Source organism: Phodopus roborovskii, unplaced genomic scaffold (genome assembly GCF_943737965.1).
Source record: "Phodopus roborovskii unplaced genomic scaffold, PHOROB, whole genome shotgun sequence".
NCBI classification, from domain to species: domain Eukaryota; kingdom Metazoa; phylum Chordata; class Mammalia; order Rodentia; family Cricetidae; genus Phodopus; species Phodopus roborovskii.
The window spans coordinates 15,415,883-15,439,874 of NW_026126470.1; the positions used below are offsets into that span (position 1 = coordinate 15,415,883).

At 36.3% G+C, this 23,992-nt stretch overlaps 1 protein-coding gene across 15 annotated transcripts in view; it reads right to left on the reverse strand.

The window, feature by feature from the left end:
- Robo2 (roundabout guidance receptor 2) overlaps nucleotides 1-21,883 on the reverse strand; it is a 1,084,901-nt gene extending 1,063,018 nt beyond the window's left edge. For 4 of the 15 annotated variants that reach the window (XM_051191748.1, XM_051191757.1, XM_051191747.1 and 1 more), the window contains exon 1: nucleotides 21,101-21,882. In XM_051191748.1, coding sequence (XP_051047705.1) covers nucleotides 21,101-21,230 — 130 coding nt within the window. In that variant the 5' untranslated portion in view covers nucleotides 21,231-21,882. Of the gene's footprint in view, nucleotides 1-21,100 lie in introns of all 15 variants that reach the window. The other 11 variants (XM_051191760.1, XM_051191753.1, XM_051191755.1 and 8 more) reach the window with 6 other exon arrangements.
- Between the last annotated feature and the right edge of the window lie 2,109 nt (nucleotides 21,884-23,992).

Here is a 23,992-nt window from a genome sequence, read left to right on the forward strand (position 1 = left end):
ATATGAGGATTTCAATAAGCATTGGAGAACAAGTAAATCTTAAATGCCTCAAAGCAGAGTTATGGAAAGATGCTCAGATCTGACTACCAGTCAATAGTAGATGAGACTGGGGAATATGCATGAGCTCATCCGCCATTTGAATCAGTGACATGGACTCTTTTCTGCTTTGTCCATGAGGGCAACTAACTTACCTGGTCATTTTACAAACCACAGAAGGAAACTCAAGTCATACTCAGAATACTCATACTTTTTTGTCATTTTTAATGAAATATTATCTATTTTTATAAAATATATATTTTGGTATCAGTGCTATGCACAAAAAAGTAATATCTGTGACCCAATATAAAATTATCCACATTCATATGATATTCAACTTATGTATGTAAGAAAAGTTATTTAAAAATGTGTAGTCATAGTATGTATCATCATACAGACATTGCAAATTATATTTTTGTCAATGGGAGTATAATTTTATATTTAACATAAAGTGAAGGACTTATAGCATGATTTCAAATGTAAAATATTAAAGCATACAGAAAATGTATTGAAATTTCAAAACAATGTTTCTTGTGTTAATGCTTGACTTAAATATTTCAGGGACAGGTGAGATAGCTCAGTAGTCAAGAGCAATACCTGCTCTTGTATAGCATGCAGGTTCAAGTCCCAGTACTTACACGTCAGCTAAGGACCATTCATAATTCTAATTCCAGAGGAACATGTGCACTTGTCTCACTCCTATGGATACCAGCACACAGCTAGTACACATACACACATGTAGGCAAAACATCTTGGTACTTAATCCTCTCAAGTTTTCTAACACTAAATTATATCCCTCAAAACATATTTCTGTAAATTCTCTACTAGAGGAAAATCAACAGAATAAAAGAAGAATGTAGCCAAACAAAAACAGTAAGAGCAAACATACTTGACATGTTGCATTATGCCCCCTATATATTTTTGTATAATCTTCAAATATTAAGAATTTTTATGGATTTATATTGGATTTAAAATTGTACTTTTAGCAAAATACCTGAACACATATTGTTATACATTTTAATAAAAATCTAACAAGTCTCATTAATATATTTTAAAGAAAATGTAAACCAAACCAGATATGCAATTGTAAAATAGGATCTTTGTCTGGCTGCAACCATATGTCAATCTACATATAAACTTTAGTATAGGGTATAAAATATCTTTTCTCACAAAAATATTTTATATAAAGTACAAAAATGACTTTAAGATTTGTCAGTCAACCTAGAAGTTGATTCAATATTTAAAAATCTAGCATTTAAAAAAATGTACTGTAAGAACAATCTCAAATGTTTTGATCCAGGATTATGTGTGTGTGTGTGTGAACATATACAAACAATCAAATAATTAACGTATATGATCATAAATATTGTAGTTCTTTGATTGAGCACAAATACTGATGCTAATTTTACCTGCAGAGAGATTTTAGAGGGGACTTTGATAATGCTTGCAGAATGCCAGCTGTAACTGAACAAGGACCGACCAAGGGCTGAGTAGTTCAAATTGAAAGCTAAGCACCATAAAATCTAGAACTGCAAAGAAACTAAGAGTCAGACGGGGTGAAAGTCATAAGAAAAGAAAACAAAATGGGATCAAAGTTTGATGGAACAGGAGTGAGGAGAGGTTATACATAAAAAATAGAAGCTCCTCTTCAAGAGACAGCATGCAAGAGTAAGGGACTGGAGTCACTATGTGAAGAAAAGTCACTCCTACTTTCAGATAATAAAGCGTCTCTTATGAATTTTCTTGAATGACAAATAGTTTTCAGATTATTTGTTGTTTTAATGACTTTTTACTGTGATCACATACAAAACACATTTTTTTAAAAAAAAAATAGAATCAGGAGAAAGTTTAAAAGCACATTTCATCATTACTATTCTATATAACTTGGTAATAGGTACCTTGGTGGTAAATTTGTTTTATACCTGACCACCCATGATTCAAACAACTTATTCAAGAAATCTATATCTTACTGACTCCACTTGAAGTGGAGAAAAGCTTCCAAATGATAAATCCCCACAGAAGCGAACCATAAACAACATTTGATTCATATAGACTGAAACTTGTTATAAGTAACGAATGATTTCGATAGAGCACATTTAGCACTGTCTAGCCATGAACATTTATTATGGGACTACTATTGCAGATGAAACTGTGGTAGATAGCAATCCATTAATCAGATGCAGCCCCACAACAAATTGTACCTCATCAACTACATTAATATGTCATGAAGCTTCCAAATAGACATCACTGGACCATTTGTTAAGTGTAAACTACTTCCTCACTGACAAAGCAAAGGACATTTGGTATTTTCATTTATAAGTAATATCAGAATGAATTGATGAGATCTAGACATCTAAAATAGAATTCTGGTGTGGACAGGTTATTGAAATTCAGAGCTTGCTGTCTTCACCCAAAAATAGTCATAAAGTGGATGTTTTATTCGCTATTTTTAACAAATGTTACATGGTAGAAGTGTACATTTAGGTTTTGAAAGGCTAACATTAAATATTATTTTAAAAAATGTGCCTCTGTTACAGCAGGATCTAGAAAATATGCTTACCACTTTCTGTTATAAATCTAAGCATAGAGAAGTTTTCAAGAAACATTTCAAGAAGAGAAAAATAAAAAGGCTGCATGAAGGCATGTTAGATAATATTAGGAAATGATTCTTAACACTACAAAAATAGTTATTTTAGGGAAATCACAATGAAAGTTGGCCCCTCATAGTAGAAAATGCTTTCTATTCTTTCTACCACCTTTGATTGCCTAGGAAGTTAATCTACCCATAGACTCAACTGGACATATCTGTGTTTTGCTCCCTACTCTGTCCTCTTGAAAGATCATATCCAAGGGAATTTGAAGAGAACTCTAAATAAAATACAATTTTTTAAATCCAATTTGGAAAAAAAGTCTAACCAGAAGGATATTATTTACATTATTTATCTTATTTTTAATTGTGTATATATGGTGTTTTAAATTTTAATTACTTGTGAAAATGTTTTTCTAATGCATGTGTGTGTGTGTGTGTGTGTGTGTGTGTGTGTGTGTGTGTGTGTGTGCGTGCGTGTATTACCCATGTGTAAGCCACTGCCTGCAGAAGCCAGAAGAGGGCACAGAGCTGCAGTTACTGGCAGTTGTAACCATGGGATATTAGAGCTTGGAAATGAACTGTAGCCTTCTTCCAGAGCAGGAAACACATTAAACTGTCAAGCTGACTCTCCTGCCCAGGAAATTACTTTTCAATTTGGATTAACCAGTGTATTAATGTTGAGACTACAATCTATTATGGAAATAACTCCTTGCAAGAGCTCATAGAGTTTGCAGAACAGAAAACATGCCTGTGCTTCTCTTCTGCATTGTCAAAGCCACAGATCACAGAGGAAATGAAGGAGGCTCTGACCAGAGTGACAAGTCTTTTGGTACTGTGTCCATCACAGAGCACCTGTGTGGTACCACCTGACTCCATCATGTGGGGATTGATCAGAGTTAGAAAAAAATGGAACATTACATTCTTGCATTTGCTGAGCCTGGACTGTGAAGTAAAATGCCTTCCTTGGATCTTGTGAGATTTTTTTCAAAGTTGGCTAGTCTATCATTGTGGCACTGCCAACGCTTAGTCATCGCTTTCAGAGTTTGTATCCTGTCATTCATTACAAGGTTGGATATATATATGAAAATTAGTGACATATTTAATAAAACAAAGTGATACATTTCATATTAGACAATATACAACTTTAGAATGTTTTCTTCAAAGAAAAATTTAAAAAGACTTTTATTGATATGTAATGATGGAGCATTATCAAATCTTTAAGTTGCCACAAAAATATTTATAGTTATATCTTCAAATTCATTCATAAAATAGTCATGAGACTATTTTATTTCATTTTATATGACAATAGAACATGAGGATATGATGGACACGTAGAAAAAATTTCTCTCATGACGAACATTGTATTATGCTCAAATTTCTAGTAACATAGTGTTAGTGTCCATGAAGTTGATGTATCATATGGAAACTCTTTTTTGTTTGTTTGTTTTTCAAGACTGGGTTTCTCTGTATTGCTTTGAAGCCTGACCTGTACTACCTCTGCAGACCACGCTGGCCTCAAACTCACAGAGATCAACCTGCCTCTGCCTCCCAAGTGTTGGGATTATCTCCATTTTCATTTGTCCCCTATTTTGGGTCAAAGATAGGCAGGTAAAAGAATTCTTCCCCTCCTCATTGAAACATAAGCCACATCTTTGCTTATCTCTACAAGATGCAAAAGGTAATCATTTCCACTCCTTTACCCTAGTGAATCAGCCACTATTTCTTTATATTATATTACTTAAAATATTTGTCAAAATGTTCACTGTTCTTCATTATCTGTGACTTCTTTCTTACTAGTTCTCCAGAAGATAATGGCTATGAAAGATTTGTAAGTAACAGGAATGTTTTCAGATTGTGATTTAGTCTAAACTCATTGACTTTCACATATTGTCTGACTAAATTTAAGTTTTATTAACATCACCTGGTAACAATGATATTTAAGCAACTTAATTTTAAGCTAAGATGTTTATGGTTTTGCAGAGTAAATTATGGCATGTTCAACTTTAAACATCACCATTCACTTTGGCTACAGGAAAGCTTTTTACTCAATTTTGATTAAAAGAATCAAAAAATTTTTGTGCATGGTGACAGCCATGGGTCTATCTGCAGTCTTCTACACACTCACATCCAATTGTGCCAGCACCATTTGTTGAAGATGCTGTCTTTGCCCCATTGTATAATTTTAGCTGTTTTGTCAAAAATCAGGTATTCATAGGTGTGTGGGTTAATATCAGGATTTTCAATTTGATTCCATTGGTCTACCTGTCTATTTTTATGCCAATACCAGGCTGTTTTCAGAACTATAGCTCTGTAGTAGAGCTTAAAGTCAGGAATGGTGATGTCTCCTGAAGTTCTTTTATTGTATAGGGTTGTTTTGGCAATCCTGGGACTTTTGTTTTTCCATATAGTGTTGATTGTTATCTTTTCAAGGTCACAAAACTCAAGTCCAAATGGATCAAAGACCTCAACATCAATCCAGCCACATTGAACCTCTTAGAAAAGTAAATAGGAGGTACCCTTGAACACATTGGTATAGGAGATCGCTTCCTAAACATAACTCCAGGGGCACAGACACTGAGAGAAACAATTAATAAATGGGACCTCTTCAAACTTAGAAGTTTCTGTAAGGCACAAGACACAATGGACAAGACCAAACGGCAGCCGACAGACTGGGAAAAGATGTTCACCAATCCTATATCCGACAAAGGGCTGATCTCCAAAATATTAAAGAAAATAGTCAACTAAACACCAAATAACCCTATAAAAAATGGGGTACAGAACTGAAGAAAGAATTCTCAATAGAGGAAATCAAAAAGGCTGAAAGACACTTAAGAAAGGGCTCCACAACCTTAGCTATCAGGTGAATGCAAATCAAAACAACTTGAGATACCATCTTACTCCTGCCAGAACGGCTAAATTAGAAACACCAATGATGACTCATGTTGTAGAGGATGTGGAGAAAGAGGAACACTCTTCCACTACTGGTGGGAGTGTAAACTCGTACAGCCATTTTGGAGATCAGTATGGCGGTTCCTCAGGAAAAAAGGAATTAGTTTACCACAGGACCCGGCAAAATCCCTCTTAGGCATATACCCAAAGGATCCACATCCATGCAACAAAGACATCTGTTCAACTATGTTCATAGCAGCACTATTTATAATAGCAAGAACTTGGAAGCAACCTAGATGCCCCTCAATTGAAGAATGGATAATGAAGATGTGGCACATCTACTCAATGGACTATTACTCTGCAGAAAAAAATAATGGTATCTTGAAATTCACAGGCAAGTGGATGGCACTTGAAGAAACCATCCTGAATGAGGTAACCCAGTCACAAAAAGAGGAACATAGTATGTACTCACTCATATATGGATTTTAGACCTACATCATAGGATCACCAGCCTATAATTCACACCACCAGAGGAACTAAGATACAAGGTGTATTCTAAGAGACTCATATAAAGTCCCTCATAGAACCAGGAAGGGACAAGTTCCCCAGAGCACAGGGGAAGTGGGGGGTGGCAGCGAATGGAGAAGTAGGAGAAAACGAGGGGGAGGAAAGGAAAACACGTGTGACCAGGAAGATTGAGCCCGGTTAGGAGTAGAAATCAGGAGAGAGAGAGAGAAGGAGCATAAAAGAGGGAGCCAATATTGGTTTGAAGATAAAATTGAACACAAAGAAAGGTCTAGAGAACTACAAGACTGCTGCCAAATAACAATTTGAGCTTCCGTGGAAAGGCTACCATAAATGCCCTTCCCGGATAGTGAGATCAACAACTAACTTATCCATGGAGACCTCATCTATGCCTGTTGGAAACAGGAGCAAACACCCATATATAAACACTGAGTCGGAACTAGAACCCAGATGCAGATGGAGAGGACAAGACCAGGTGGCAGGAACACATAGAGACAGCTTACCTGAACAAGGAGGAGCTAACGGGCCACCAGACTGATAGCTGGGAATCCAGCACAGGACTGACTCAGGCTCCCCTGAATATGAGTCTCAGCCAGTAGGACTGAACAGTCTAAGGGACCTCAGAGAGTGGAGCCAGGATGTATCCCTGGTGCACAAAAGGACCTTGCGAACACATCTACCATGGAGGGATAACTGTCTTAATCTAGAGATAGGAGAGAAGCCCTAGTCCCTACTTCACATGACCTATCAGATCTACATGACCCCAACTGGATGGCATTCCCCTACATATGGAATTGGGGTGGGGGGATGGGAGGGAAGTGTGGTTAGGGTGCATGTGAGAGGGCAGAGAGGGTAAAAGGGAGGGAGGGAGGGAGGGAGAGAAGGAGGGAGAGAGGAAGAGGGAAGTGGAATCGACATGTAAAATAATAAATTTAAAAAAAAGTGCTCTGACTCAAAAATTGAAGTTCAAGGACAAGTTACTGGGGAAAAGGATTTCTATTTTTGTTTCTATAGAAAATGAAAAGCTGTGGATTCCTTCCAACTAATATGGTTTGATCAAGCCAGACCTCCTGAAACAGAGTACCAGGTGATCCTACATTCAAAACAGCTGGACAAAGCAGCCTTGCAGACTACAGCTAGGATTTCTGCATCTTCTTAGAATCCCCCATGACAGCGCCCCTTACCAGCAGTAAGTAGTTTGGAGAGAACGATCCCCAAATTTCCAAATATTGTCTATAAATGTTTGTTTTCATTTAAATGGACTTGGTTATAAAAATAAATAAACAATAAAAAAAATCAAGAAGTTAAACTTTTTGTTTTACAATACTGAAGTTGACTCTGCTGAGCAAGCTCCTAACTACCATTAATTTTCTGTCACTCTGATTTTTAATAATATGTGCTTTGGTCATTCTAATTTGAAAGTAAATTGATAAAATGTGCATTACATATTAAAATAAAAATACTGTGAACTACTACAAGCTATATGTGGTTTATGAGCACATATTTATATATGCCAACCCAAGTAAACTATTTAACATTTAAGTTAGTGTGAATAAAAATAAGGCATAGGGAACATCAAATCTTATTTAAAAATAACTTTCTATGTTGTGAAAATTACATTATGTGTTATTTGTGAAATAAGTATGAAGTGGATTCTGATTACTCATGTGTCACTTTTGGTCACCACTGCAATATATAGAGCTAGAGATTTGAGTAAGTAATAGGCTCTATGGACACACAGAGACAATAACAGCTGATTTCATTGAAGGACTGACAACTTAGTGAACTAGTGTCTAGATGTGTCTCCTTGTGCCTTTTGTCTTTCCAGATTTTGCAAGGCATAGTCCATCTTTTACCACATGAGTTCATGATGCTGTGTCTCATCAAATGTTTATTGCATAAAGCAAGCCAATCATGGGCTGAAACTATGAGTTCAAAACCTTCATAAATTACATGGGCTTTTTTGGTTATTTGATAATGTGGAAGAAAAGCTAATACAGCATTCAGATGTAATGGGGGTTGGAATGTAAACATATTCCAATATTCAATACTATTGTTCCAATTCAGTGGAAAAATCAGCTATTGACGTAATCAATTTGGCCTTATCAATGAACCTTTTGAGATAACTCTAAAATGTTTCCAAGTAAATATTCAGATTTGTGGATAAATATACTAAAATCACTAGTCATAATATAAAAAGAATGGAAACAGTGATTATTAAATAAGTATATATAATCATACATGCTACATGCTCTCTATATAATATGTATCTTATATGTAATAAATGTGAACTATTGACAGTTGGCTTTTTGTGAATTCCACATGACATAAAGATATCACACATCAATAACAATTAGACAAACTTAATTTTAAACCTTTTTTTATAATACTGGTGAATAGAAAATACTGTAGGTATTGCCAACTGATGCTCCCCTGAATTTACACAGTCAGCTTAAATTATCTTAGAAATAAAATAAAGAAAATTGTTGTAGAATAATTACACATAAGGTTTCCTTCCTTAAGTAATTAATGATGTTGTGCAATTAAACATTTCCATATCTAGAAATGCATCCAACCCTAAATTCAGTCCATGTAATATTGCAATAGCTGTCTACTTACACTAGTTTCTTTTTATGGTTGACACAAATAACTGGTATTCATAATGATGAAATAATATGATATTCTAAATCTGATAAATAAATAAATTTACATCAGAGAATTTTCAATTTGGTATGATATAAAATAATACATTCCAGGGTGTTTTAATTTATTTAACAAGACTTCATATTGAGAGTGCCTGATATTTGTTAATTTCATCATGTTTGTTTTGAATTTTTTTCTGAGACAGGGTTTCTGTGTGCTGATTTTGAACTCAGAGAGCTGTTGGTTTCTGTCTCCTGGGTTCTGATATTAAAGGCATCTGCCACAATGCCCACCATCCTCAGTCTTAATTGGGCAAGTTAAACAAATTTCATTTTCTCAATCAAAGATTACTGTTTCCATAAAATCATTAAAATGTCTGGAGACAATTAGAACATTATTCATGTTTTGAACCTATAGTGTGCAAATTATATAAAACTGTCAATCCTGAATTATTAACACCTACCAGGTACTTTCAAAGATAAAAATAATTGCAATTTGAGCAGGTGGAATTAAAAATAAACAAACTGAATTTTTCTACCCTGTAATTCCTGAAGATATACCTAATAACCATGCTAGGTAGAAATCATCCTAAAATGCTAAGTGTACATTTTTAATTTATCAGGGTGAATTTAGATCATGTGGACACATGGCTGTATTCTACTTATTTCAGGTAAAACAGGCCTATGAACTTATTGGTCACTCTATGCCAAGGAAGGGCTGTAACTCTTTTAATTGGACCCCATAAAGTGACACCTAATGGTGCAATAAGTTGGTCTCATAGCAACCTATCAGTTGATAGTGTCGATGGGTCAGCACCAATAGACAGAGAACTCTGTGCCTGTCTCTGAAGTTTGCGCTGGGTACCCCGTATTTGACAAGGTCTACTTAACTGTCCATGTGCTCACCCATCTGGATCTGAATCCGGACCCATCTCAGACTCAGAAGCACCTTTTAGCCCCATTGCCGCATTGAAAAATCATAGCTCCTTCTAGGTACTGGTCTGGTTCATTATATCATCCATAAAACTGTCTCTCAGCCTGCTTTCTAAAGCCACCGCAGTTTCTTTAACGTCTACTCACTCTGATACATACATACATACATACATACATACATACATACATACGTATGTATGTATGTATATACATATATATATATGAACAAAGACATACTTAGAGTATTGTTATGATCATTAATATTAATTTTTAAGATGAAATAAAAGAATCTGCATTGACCTCCGCCATGAAAAATTGCTGTCACTTAAACCACTAAATATTGGGAGCCTTTTGTTATTCAAAATTTTTGCTATTGTGAAAAGACAGAAAAAAATAATGAGTTTTATCTTTATTTATTTATTTATTTATTTATTTTGGAACCAATGTTAGCTGAATATGAACTGGAAAACCCCAAGTGCTTTTAAGAAAAGCAGCATCGTCTCTTCCCCTGTCATTTGTGCAGCCAGCTCCTTCTCACCACTTTCAGTCATTTGTTGTTGACACCTTAAAGTACTTCCATGAGTACCAAGGTCTCATCCTCCACACCCTCCTTTCAAATAGGATTCTAACCAGGAGACAATGAACATTTACTGTGGTGTGAGGTTTAAAACCATTGCAAGCTATTCAGCTGTGATGATAACTCAACGTTGGAGCTGTGCTGTGGTCCTCTGCAGAATTTCCAATGTTTCTCCGTGTTTATGTATTATTCAGACAAATACTAACCCCGCAAAAGAAAAGTGCTTCTTATCTCTTGAAACTTTTATAGAGCAGGGTTCAAAATGCACACAGTTAAGTGCTGTTCTCGGTGTATTTAACTCAGAGGGGGGAAAAAGCTGTTTGGTGCCCATTTTAGAAGCACTGGCAACAATACAGACAAGGAAGCATATACTAGGCATCATGGGGACACATTACGGAAAATTAAAAGTTTAAAATTAATTTGAACTTACAACGCATCACGTGGAAATCTAAAAATCAGTTTCCACATAGAACAGCTTGAAAGTTTTCCTTGCCATCTGGATTTGGACCTGGCTTATTCAATTTCAGTTCTGCCCTTGTGAATGCTCCAATTTTATATATACTATATGGAAATGGTAATCTTCAAAATGCCTAAGCTTCTCTTGTATATGATTTAAAAAAAAAAAATTGTTGTGTTTTCTACATGGTCATTTCTCTTCAGCCATTTTACTAGTTATACAGATGTCACAATTTTAAACCATGTATGATATTTATGTTTACATTATGGGAGCAATTGACCAAGATTGCACTTTCAGGAAATAATATTCTTATTCATTCAATGACAATTAAGCTAAAAAAAAAAAAAAAAAAAAAAAAGGAAAAAAAAACACAGCAAGGATTTGTAACATATTTGGTGAGTCTAAAATATAGATTGATAAATGCAAATGAAGGAGGAAAACATTTCAATTTTGTCTATTCAAGTTTTAAAGCAAATGAAAAAGCAATACTAGTATATAGGAATAAAATCAAATATTATAATTCACAGGAAGCATTAGTGCAATGGTTCCAAACAAGAAGTGTTCAATAAATTGAACAATTAACAATTATTCACATATTCTGAGACAGAGTTTTACCCATTTAGACCAGGTTACCCTCAAATGTAAGATGTGTTATTGAAAATGACTTTGAACTTCTAATCCATCTATCTCTACCTCCCAAGTGTTGGGATTACAGGTGTGTGGCCCCGTACTCAGTTTATGCCCAAGTTATGAGTTGCTTGGGATGGAAGCCAGAGCTTTCTACATATTAAGCAAGCATAGTACCAACAGAGTCACATCCTGAGCACTGGGTTTTAATTCTTCTATATCATGCACTGTGTAGGTAGTTATAACAAATGATTTTGAGCAATTAATTATTTTCTAAAGGAAAAATGTGTGGTAATTATTCTACACATACATAATTTTTGCCCACATAGGCAGTACTTTGAGAATTCTGAGCATCACAGATGTTGGAAAAGCTGTCCTCAGAGGTCACCTCTAACAAAGATTTAAGATATAGGTAGAATGTCAATGCTTCTTATGCTTGATGGCAATTGCAAGTAAGTTTAGCAAGCATGACTGACCATGCTCTAAAGTTAGTCTCACTGTGACACCAGGAAGGTACTGAACATAAGACCTTGTGGATGAAAATGACAAGCACTTAAGTCACCAAGAGGACATATAAAAATGTACCTCCCTAGACACTAACTGACAATTTAGGGATTCCAGTAGCCCCTTGGGGTAAGTGGAACTTCATCCAAGTTACAAGTAACATTGACTCTCAAAGGATTTAGCTCATCCATTAAAATTATTAGATAGAGTTTTCCTTTGGAAAAGCATGTTACGTATAATATATGTAACTCTTATAACTACACATTTACATAGTATTTTTCAAACAGGTGCATAAAATTACACTGAACATATATATATATATATATGTATATATATATATATATAAATTATAACTGTAAATCTAAAATGCCATCTAATAATTTAATTAAGATTTGAAGAACTCTTTTTGGGACATAGAGAGCTGAGGCTTAATTATATGCTTTTAACCAAATGAAGTCCCCTCAAAATATATTTTATAACTAGTAATTGAGGTAAACTACATAATTTATGCATGTTAATTCTACAGTGCCACAGCATAAATATGGATTAATTATATAGTAGATGTTTATAAATACATTCATTCCTGATTTTTAAAAATTATTATTGTTTGTTTTATATGTCGATCCCAGTTCCCTTTCCCTCCCTCCCTCTTCCCCTCTCTCCCCCCTCACATACACCCTGACCACCCTACCCTCCCATCCCCCACTCCCATTCCACATATGGGGCTATGCCATCCAAGTGGGGTCATGTAAATCTGTCAAGTCATTTGAAGTAGGGACTAGGACGTCTCTCCTGTCTCTGTCTCTAGGTTAAGGCAGTATCCCTCCATGGGGGATGTGTCTGCAAGGTCCTTTTGTGCACCAGGAATACATCCTGGTTCCACTGTCTGAGGTCCCTTAGACTGCTCAGTCCTTCTAGCTGAGACCCATATTCAGGGGGTCTGAGTCAGTCCCCTGCTGGATTCCCAGCTATCAGTCAGGGGGCCTGTTAGCTCCTTCTTGTTCGGGTCAGCTGTCTCTATGTTTTTCTGTAACCTGGTCTTGTCCTCTCCTTCTCCATCTGGATTCTAGTTCCACTCACGTTTAGTTATGGGTGTTTGTATCTGTTTCTAACAGGCACTAGATGAGGGCTCCATGATGGTGCAGAAATTAGTTGTTGATCTCATTATCAGGGAAGGGCATTTATGGTAGCTTTTCCACTGTTGCTCAAAATGTTAGTTGGAGTCAGTCTTGTAGGTCTCTAGACCTTCCTTTAGGATCCCTCTTTTATGTTCTCTCTCTTTCTCTCTCTCTCTCTTCTGTCTTCTATTCCTACCCTGACTCAATCTTCCTAGTCCCATGTGCTTTCCTCTCCTCCCCTTCTCTTTCTCCTAGTTCTCTCTCCATTCACTGCCCCCCCACTTCCCATGTGCTCTGGGGGACTTGTTCCTTAATTCCTGAATTTTAAAATGTATGAGTATGTGTGTGTGTTGTCATGAATGCCAGTGTCTTATATAAGTAGTAAAAATTTCTGTAAAAAAATTGTGCAAATTATTTTAAAGTATAAAACTACTTAAGATGATTTCAACAACACAATCACCCCAAGGCTAGTAATCAGTTTTCAATAGAAACTTTTCAAGAAACATGATATAGATTAAATTTGTCACACACTTCTCTCTCGGGAGCATTTAATAAGTGAGTTTTGAATGACTAGATTCACAGAATTAGGGTTTCTACTGGAACATGCAACTGCACTGTATACAGTTCATGATTTAAAGTATTTGTTAGGAATATTGTATATATCACTCAGATTTGGATGTACATATTACCTTAATGATGTCTTGGAGACAAAAGTGGAAAGACATGATCATTTTTTAAAATATCTTCAGCTAATAGAACATCAAGTTTAACTCATTTATTTGATGATCTACACCCTCAAACCCACAGCCGTACTTGCATCGCTAACAGGTTCATGACATCTTAACACAGGAGCAGAATATTCTGTTAGATCAATGAAAGACTGGACTGCTTAGCCAGAAGTTATCCTCAGGCCTATGTGTATTCTGGAAGCTATTTCAGTTATCGTTTGGAAGACCACTAAATTATCAGCTGTTAACTATGCTATTAGAGATTTAACAATGTGTCCCTGTCTCCCTAACACAATCTTGGTCTTTTTCTCAGTCTGGTGTCAACTTCTTTCATGGCAAAGATTGCACTGATCATATATAGAGTCTACCCTAATACTTCATGCAGTGAACTCTTGCTACATTAACAGAATGCATGGCTTTATAAATTTACCCAGGAAAATAAACTCTCCAGGTTCTAAGAATATCTTGTATGAATATACCAGAAAATTATTTTCTGTATGTAAGAAAACTGGACTATTAATTTGATCATTTGCATGGTGCTTAAAATCTAGTCATATAGATAAACATCATTGCTTAATGATTATAAAACAAATGCTGCTAGATCAATCCAATTTATATATTATAAAAATGCTTTGACTGCAAAATTTAAGTTCAAGGACAAGTTACTGGGGAAAAGGATTTCTATTTTTGTTTCTATAGAAAATGAAAAGCTGTGGATTCCTTCCAGACTAATATGGTTTGATCAAGCCAGACCCCCTGAAACAGAGTCCCTGATGATCCAACATTCAAAACAGGTTGGACAAAGCAGCCTTGCAGACTACAGCCAGGATTTTTGCATCTTCTTAGGATACCCATGTCAGTGCCCCCTATAAGCAGGAAGTAGTTTGGAAAGAACGACACCCAAATTACCAAATATTGTTTATAAATGTTTGTTTTCATTTAAATGGGGTTGGTTATAAATGGTTAATGATCACAACCAATATTTTTAAAGGTAAAAAGGGGATTATGGTATAGATATGAATATTTTGTAGTCAAAGCTTAGAGTTAAGTTAGTTAGATTTTCAAGATACACAGAGATGTATATGAGATAGGTAGGACTTCTTCAAAACTTTCAAAGACCTACATAATATGGAATTTAAAATGCTTTAGGGTTTTTCTTGACAGTGATCCATAAATGCTCCTGGCAATACCATCTGCACCAGAAAGGAAGATGGAAGATTGATATCGAAGAAACATGTAATGAAATTTGCTTTCAATATAGCAAGACTAACCATTTGGACAAGATACTGCTGTTGTCTGTACTGTTTGACTTTATGTTGTATAAAATGGACATGCAGGACCCACAGAAAAGTGACTACTGATTCAAGATGGACATTGCTACAAAGTTCCTGCTTCATGGAAGAGTCTGCCAGACAGTCTGCAGGACACAGAGAAAAGTGACTGACAAACTGCCAATACAAGAAGACAGTTTAAAGTTTCCTGCTTTCCTGAAGAGTATGCCAGACACACTATTGCCTATGGGCTGAAGATGGAAGATTACAGAAGAACTTTAGGTGACTGACAAGGTAAGATGTCTTTGTCATTTCTAGAGTCTATATACTATCCTTCTGTGATCTTTGAGGGAATTGAAGACAAATAGTTATGGTTACAGTTTTTCTTAAATAGGATTAAAGATAAGTTACATAAACTTTAGACACACAAAGATAGGTTAGATGATGAAATATTTTCTTAAATCTTGCTAAATGTTAATGGACTAAATATTGTTAACTGTGATTCTTATTGGATATTGTGTGATATATTTTGCTATGTTAAGGTTAAAACCCTTCTTTTTATTTAGATAGAAAAGAGGAGATGATGGGAGATGTCATTATGTATATATGTTTCTCATACTGGTTAATGAACAAAGCACTGTTGGCCAATAGGAAAGGAAGATAGGAGGGACTAGGAGACAAGGAGGAAAGATGGAGTCTGGAGAGAACAGAACCACTATTCCTCCGCTCTCTGTAAGACCATGTGGAAATACATAGAAATGGGTTAATACTTAAGACAGAGTTAGCCCATAGGAAACAAGTAACTGGCCAACAGCATAATATCAAATACAGAGTCTCTGTTATTTGGGGCTGGTGCAGCGGCGGGACAAGACTGGCAGCAGCAGGAGGAAAAACCCTACTCCTTACATTCCAGGTCACTTACATTTCAGTATAAATTACAATAGTAATCTAATAAAGAGACATTGAGATATATCTAATCAGGAACTGCAATTGTTTCTAAACTTTGTAAGCCAGTATACATTTTATGCAAAAGGGAAAAACAAGTAAGGCAGTGTGCAAGTCAACATGTGTCACCAAGAAGGTAAGGCATTCAAAGAACTGAATTAATGGTGGTACTGAAATTTTTATCGTAAGTTGATATTCTATGAAAGACAATATGATAAAAATATGATTTGAGATTTTTATAACTTCCTTCTGAAATTATACCAACTATAACCTTTTTCAGTTTTTAATATGGTAATGACACAGTGAAGATGTCTTAATAGAAAAAATCAGGGAGGGAGGAAGAGGGAACTGGGTTCAACATGTATAATAATAATAATAATAATAATAATAATTCCAATAAAATATACACATTAAAATGAAATAATAAATCCTGGACACTTGTAAGTATAAGACTGTCTCACTAACTCCACAAGATCAAGTTTCTGCTGTCTGGTGCGTCATAAGCTTTAAAAACCAACGCATAATTCATGGAAAACATGCCTTTTTTTGGGCAAAATTGCATGCCACCTTTAAGGTTTCAGGTAAGGACTTTGAATATTTGGTCTCAGTTTCCTACTTTAAATTTGAAATTTTGAACCTTCAGTTCCCTTCCTTATCCAGTGTTTCAGGATGAAGGTGGTCTTGAGGACTTGGCAAGCAAATGCCTAAAGAATAAATTTCAGCTTTCACAACAGTACAGACACTTAATATATTATAGTCTTTGGAATATAAAGGTTTTTCAAATATGCTATTTCCCCTTTTTTTCATAAATACTTCTAGTTTCAATAAACTTAGCCCCTTAATTTTAGTAAATATTTAACAGCTAAAAGACTTCTCTCTTAACTATTCAAAATATTCATTTGATTCACATAGTCTTCAATTGAATTCAAAATTCACTTGACCAATTTGGCCTGGAGCCTAGTATTATCAAAACTGTAGAAATCTAATAAGGGAGTGTTAAGGTGATTCAATATTTGTCAAAGCCTAAGCCATGTTGAAAACTATTTTTTCTAAAATTTACTTGTTTTGTTTTTACATGTATGAGTATTTACTGGCATTTGTGTGTGTGTGTGTGTGTGTGTGTGTGTGTGTGTGTGTTTGTGTGTGTGGGTGTGCGTGCGTGCGTGTGTGCGTGTGTGTATGTGTACAACACTGTGTGTGTCTGATACCTGCAGAGGTCTGAAGAGGGAAACTTTGGAACTTGACTTATAGAAAATTGTGAGCCGCCATGTGTGTTCTGAGAAATGAACACAAGTTCTCCACCAGAGCTACCCCTGCTCTTAATCACTGAACCATTCTTCAAGTCTCAAAATGTTCAAATTTTATGAAGGAAAATATTTCTTGAATCCTAATATCTTTTGTGATGCACTGTGCTTTGTGGGTTACTTGACAAAACAAAGAAAACAAAGTACATTCTTCATTAGTTCATTTAACTAGGATAAAACTTTAGTCATGATAGATAATGGGCTTGTAGATATTACACAGGTTAAAATAGTTTCAAAAGCTTAAAATAAATTTTAAGGTCCAGAGCACTTCACAAATTCCAATAAATTCTGTTTTAATTGACAGTATGTAAGATGGGGCCATGCAGATAATGGCACTTTCTGAATATCCTGTGTGCATGCTCCAGTGCACTAGAGACTAAAATAACTCAATGGCATTGTGTGTGCTCATAACACATTCTAGTCATTTACAAAGGGAAAAGATACTGCCAGGGAAGTTTCCTTTGTTTAGCCAAGATAGACATGGACAGCCGGCTGCTATAATTTATAAAAGGAATCAAGGTAGTGTATGTATGCGGTGTGGTCAGGACTGAAAGAGAATGTTCTGATTCATCAACTTTTGATAACTCATGCTCTGTTCCCAGTATTATCTCCGACATCTTTACTGAGAAGTTTCTAGTAACCCACAGACACTTGCAGGCAGTTCCTATAGAATCAAGTCAAGTGCTTCAATGAGAGGCCACACAGAGAGAGTCAGGCATAGCCCCGCCCCTTAGCTTCAGCAGTAGCTGTTCTGATTCATCATTGCTCACTCAGTATCAAATGCTCAAGTTTGACGCTCATGTTTAATGTCAACATTGCCTATTTCTATACTTTGAAACTACTTGGTGTTATATTAATTGCTCTCCAAATTTTCCCTTTAATAGCAGCCACAAATATTAAAACTTAGCTTACACTTTAGTCATCAGTAATGGAAATACAGATTTTCCTATTATGTTCATATTACATTTGACGTACTTTGTTGTGTGTAGTGAAACTATGTTATTGAAGCAGCTTTTCCGAGCTAAGTCTTATCTTTTCTATCCTCCCACTGACAGTAACTGAATGTAAAATAATTGTTTTTCTTTAATTTTAATGAAGATGATGTCAGCTATGTCATTAGGATTTTCAGTAAGTGTATTGTGAATACAAACTCTTATGATTGCTTCTGTTATGCTCTGAACTAATCAGACAGGACACCTGCCTTCCCTTTAGGAATTCATATAATGTGATTAAATAGAAAACCTTATGCCTCAGAGAAAACCTGCTGGCCTGCTAACCTACATTTGAAAGTCACATTCATTGATAAGCTTAAAAATGTCTTGGTAGCCAAAAACATTCTGCATCAGTGTTCTACGAGTCGGTATTCAGATATCTGTTCTGCAATGGCTGGTGCATGCTGTCTGCACCACCCTTCCCATGCCACAGCTCTATACTGCTCTGTGATGTTACCAGACCTTATTCCTGCCCCAATAACCTCTTCTTTCAGAATGACGGTTCCTATTAATACAACAAAAACGGAAATTGTCAGTGTGGGCAGGTTGCCATATGGAGGTTGACAGCTGCTCAATCAGATTAAGACAAACACACACAGGCGATGTGAGAGTGAAAAAAAAAAAAAAAAACTGAGAGGGATCAACAATCACTTCTGAGGAAAACTCTTGATTATTGATACTTGTTTTTAGGACTTTTGGGAATAGTGTGCAAGTTTTAAAGGTTTTGATTATAAGCAGCTGCACACAGATAGTGGTGACATAAAGCAAACCAAAGAACCAAATAATCTCCCTTAGAACATTGCTTCCCAAGGAATGGTATCTAAAAACTCATCCCTTCCCAGTCTGCCCCATACATACCATACCTCTGCCAGATATGTTAAAAATTAGTAAAAAGACCCCCTACTTCCTACAAAGTAAAATAATGTTTTAAAAATCCTTGTTCAAAATATGCTTTTGAAGACTTCATAATATGCCAAGGGAAAAAAGTAAGGATTTTGCAACCCACTGAAAGATAACACACCACCATCAATAGCCAAGCTCATGAATAAATAAATATTTACAACATGTACATATGCATATCAAGGCAAGGCTGCATTTGCAGAAGCCCCGAGTCTGTGCAACATATTTATGCATCACATATACAATGATAAACAGAGGGACTGAAAGGGAAATTATTTCAAAGCAAAGTCGACACATGGAAAGTTTTCTAGTAACTTGCCTGGCCTTTCCACACATGCAAGATGTCTTTTATCAACAAGTAAAATACGCTGCTATGATTGCCTATTTCTGAACTTGACTGAGTCACATCTCCATCATACAGCCAAGCCAGCATATTTCTAGCTGAGCTAGTTAGAGTACATCAGAAAAAAAAAGTAGTGACATGTTCAGAGACGGAACACTCCAGACCTGATTTACAAATGAAATCTCCTGCATCTGTATCTGAAGATGCGTGGAATGAATAAATGCTCGGGAACATGCACAAGCATTTTGACTAGGTCAACATTCCTCTAGCAACTTAACAGCTATTTAACATTCTCACTGGGTCTTCAGAGGTCTGTATCCACTGCTGAAGTTTAACACAGGAAATTAAACTTTGACATGTTATAACTACTGACTGTCTTTGAAAACTGTATATAGGAAATATAAGTTAACACTCCTGACATCTCCTGGAGTCGATACAGCCATACATCTTTTGATCCCAAGCCACCTAAAGCTGCCATGCAGGCTCACATAAATAACAGCTTGCAGCGCACAAGTGAAAAAATCCATTGATAACCCTGAGCAATACAGTAATGTGGTGATATAATTTATAAGGCTCCAGATGATTTGGCCCACCCCTCTTCTGGTAGGTGTGCACCAGCAGTCTAAGCTAAGTGTCTGTTGGAACTTCACCCTGGAAGATGTGTAGGCAGAAGATTTGTAATGTCTGTAAAGCAACAAAAGGATGAAGAGGAAGATCAAACTGAAGGGGCTTGGGTATTTAGAAAATCCTGCTGAGATATTGTGATAAATTATTAAATCTTCTTGTTAATGAACCTGCTTCTCTTGAACCTCAGATCATCAAAGCAAAGATAGTGTGTGTGTGTGTGTGTGTGTGTGTGTGTGTGTGTGTGTGTGTGTGTGTTTATGAGTGGTTGGGGGGCACAGAATACATTTTTAGAGGTGAGACAAAATATTAGGTAAAAGAAGGTCTATGCACAGCAATATATCCAGAAATCTTCCACCAAGATTTCCCTTACAGTGTACACACTCTCCTAGGATATTTCTACAGCATCATTTTAGTTTACTGTACCCACAGAACACGTAGCTCAATAACTCTGTTTATATAAACAAATGTCATCGGGTGAAACAGAACCAACTGAACTTTGAAAAGGGGTAGAGTCTACGTCTCAAAAATCCACAGCACAAAAATTTTCAACAACCAAAGAAAATCCATGACCAAGCTCTAAAGTACTGTGAGCCTTTTCCCTCATGCAGCAGATACCTCTTTGACTAAAGTTAACATAATTTATCTTTATTAACACATCAACTGTGATAGAGTCAGCCACAGATTTAGTGCTGGTGGCACTGTTCTCTGAACATCCCTCTGATCATGTCACAGAATCTGCCAACAACTCAATAATTTTCTGAATCTATTTCATTTTTTTTTAAGACAGCATCCCAAAGAGAGCAAACATCTTCTTGCAATGAACAGCATGCATCTGACTCCGGAGACTCCCCACTGGAAACAGTCATAGTGCACCGAAGGCCTGGCATCCCCCAAATTGCAAACACATATTTATAACAGTGAGAGAGACAGCAACTCTTCCTCCCAGCCACCTACCACACAAATTCCTTTTCCTGAAATAAAAACCAGTATTCAAACAGAAACTGCTCGTCTCCCCTTAGCTGTTCTCAAGTTGCCATTAGCTACCCTTGCTCTCTCCATTTTGACCTATAACATGAAACTTTCACCACTTACCCCCCTTCCAAGGTTTGCCTTTCCAGGGGGTCCTGGTCAGCTTGCAGAGAGTTGGTCCAGAGAAGAAAAGCATCAAAACGAAGAGAAGTTCGAGTCTAGTAATTTTCTCCACTCTCTCGGATGGTAACATTTCCACAAGTGAATTTTACAAAATTTCTCACATCCTCTTCCCTCCCGGTTATGAAAATAGCAATAATCATTGAGAAGCCGGGGGGAGGTGGTGTTTTGCCATCTTTAGCAGCTGAAGGAGCAGCTCCCTGATGTAGCCCTAAGCCAAGCTACATTTCTCACGGATCCAGCTCCTGCTACTCAGTCCGCAGTCAGCAATGTTTCCACTTTAGGAGCTGTAAAATCATTCCTGCTCTCCACTTTGCTTTCAGTGGGAATATTCCTCAGTGTCCTGCGTGCACTTGATTGAAAATGATAAAAACAGGAATGTAGGTCCAGCAGAAAAAAGAAGAGATGTCAGGACTGTGTGAAAAGATGAGAAAGCAGTTGTACTGACAGCTTTCAGGCTGCCTGTGTGATCCTAATAGCCGTGCAGCCAACCAAATTGCTCTTTTAAGAGTAATAAGGCTTCAGTGAAAGCCGGTATCACAGCTACTTGGGTGGGTAGTGCTCGGCTTGAAAATCACCCAGGCACCGCCACAGATAACGACTGCTTCAGTCCAGACTCAGAATAGCAAAAGCTGAACAAAAATATAGTATGCACAGAGGGTAGTTAATCTATTGTGAGGACAGAGGGGGTTTCCAGCGACGTGCTAGCGACAGGCTCAGTTCCTAGAATGTACTTTCCTTTTCCATTCCTTCACCTTGTGACTTTACAAAAGCATGCTAACTGCACTGATTATTCATAAATGGATCTGAAATATTTATTAGGTGCAAAATAAGTACATTTTTATTCTTCCCAACAGCAAAACACTGAGGGGGAGTTCTCAGGAGTTGTGCATCTTTTCCTGTATCAAAGTCTTTTTGGCATTCATATGTCCTTTACTCCCTCTAAAGAACCCATCATGAATGTCACAAGCAAACTTTGGAAAATATCAGACAGGCTCTGCTAATCAAACATCCAAGGAATCAATTGTTTTATTTGTTTATGCATGTCACCATGGAAATACAATCGCTCTAGAGGTCTCTTGGTCTTTTGCAATTGTATTTATGAAAACATTGGTGGTCCTGAAATGTGTTTATCTTTTTTAAAAAAAATCAACATCATGACTCCGCCTATGAATGAAGGGGACTTGATCTCTAAAACCTAAGGTGGATGAAGACAATCAGAACATTCTGGCAAATATGTAAAAACTATCTATATCTTAGTATTGTTTATATGGTCAATTATTCTCTTACTCAGTGAGCCACAACACATGAATTATGTATTTGTGTATTTAAAGGATGACTTCCGATATTATGGAAAACACCAATTTTACTTTCAAAGTATGATAAATTGCCCTTTTTAAACCATGTGCTTGGGAAAAGTACCTTATCAACAATGAGTTATCCTGATTTGGATAGCCTATATCTTATACTTAAAAGTATAGTTAATATAAAATTCCACTTATCTAGGAAAGGGACAGTGATTTACACAGGATACCCAAACAAATTTTCAGATTGTCTTCATTTAGAAAATATAATCACCTTATATTTTTAACTCCCAATTTCAGAACTTTTGAGATATATTATAATAGGTTATATCTTGTCCATGTTGCAAAGGGTATTTTCAAATTTATGTTCAAGCATTCTCTAAAAGGTCAGCTTGTATTTCAGTCAGAATTTGATCTTCTCTCAGATCTCTCCTCTCCTTGGTTAACTGTCATCATCTGCTGCTGCTGTTAAATGCATTCAACAGATATTTGTGGAAATGAATACACAACTACCTCACCACTATCTCCTGCTGAAGGCTCTAGAACCATGCTGTATACTGTTTACCAACTTTGTTCCTCTTAATAGAAGAATCCTCTCTTAAATATACCTAGTGTTTGTTTCTTAATGATTTGCTTTTCTTTGTGTAGAACATAAACAGGGCAGTCTGTTAACATAGGATTGGAAGTTGTTGAATATTTCTGAAGGGCCTTGACCGAGAAGGGTTAATAAGAGAACATTTTTTTCCCCCTCTGTGGCTGATCTGTTTGGCAGTTTGATTTTTAGAAAATTTAAAGTTTAGATTTTAAAGGTTTGCTTCCCAGTCAGTGACCCATGGTAGGCACCAAGCCATAGATTCTCAGGTGGATAAATTGAAATAGAAATAGAAGAACTGAACCAGTGTTGTTCATGGTGGGAAGGTCATTTTCTTCCAGAACCTATCTGCCTGAGAGTTTTCTTCATGTTAGAAGAGAGGTCATAAAACCTGCCCCCATGAACATGTGTGGGGGTAGCCAATAAAATGAGGGTAGACACAACAACAAGAAAAATCAAATGTAGAATACACAGACACTTCCATGGGAACTTCTGAACTAAGTTCGTGTTAATGACACACCAGCCTACCACAAAAACTAAATATTTTGTGTGTACTAACTCATTTACAACTCAGTAAAATCAGAAGCAGTTATCACCTCCACCTAGTATATTGTTACATAGAAAGCTTAGATCTCTTATCCAAGCACATTGAGATGTGATTTGAATTCAGTACAGTGCTAATCACTATGGTATGTTCTCTGCTGAACATCTCTGTGTCCAGTCTTCCTGAAATAGCTCTTATGTTAGGATGTCAGTTCTCTAAGGGAATACCAAATACAATAGTGATATTAAACTCTCCATATATCACATATTTCTGTATTATATTCACAAGAGCCAGGTAAAGTGACTTTGCTGCTATTCATCTTTACAGATGGTTCTTTGTCCAGTGTGACATGAGCATAAAGCCAGGGTCCAGAAGGAATGAGCATAGATTCTTAT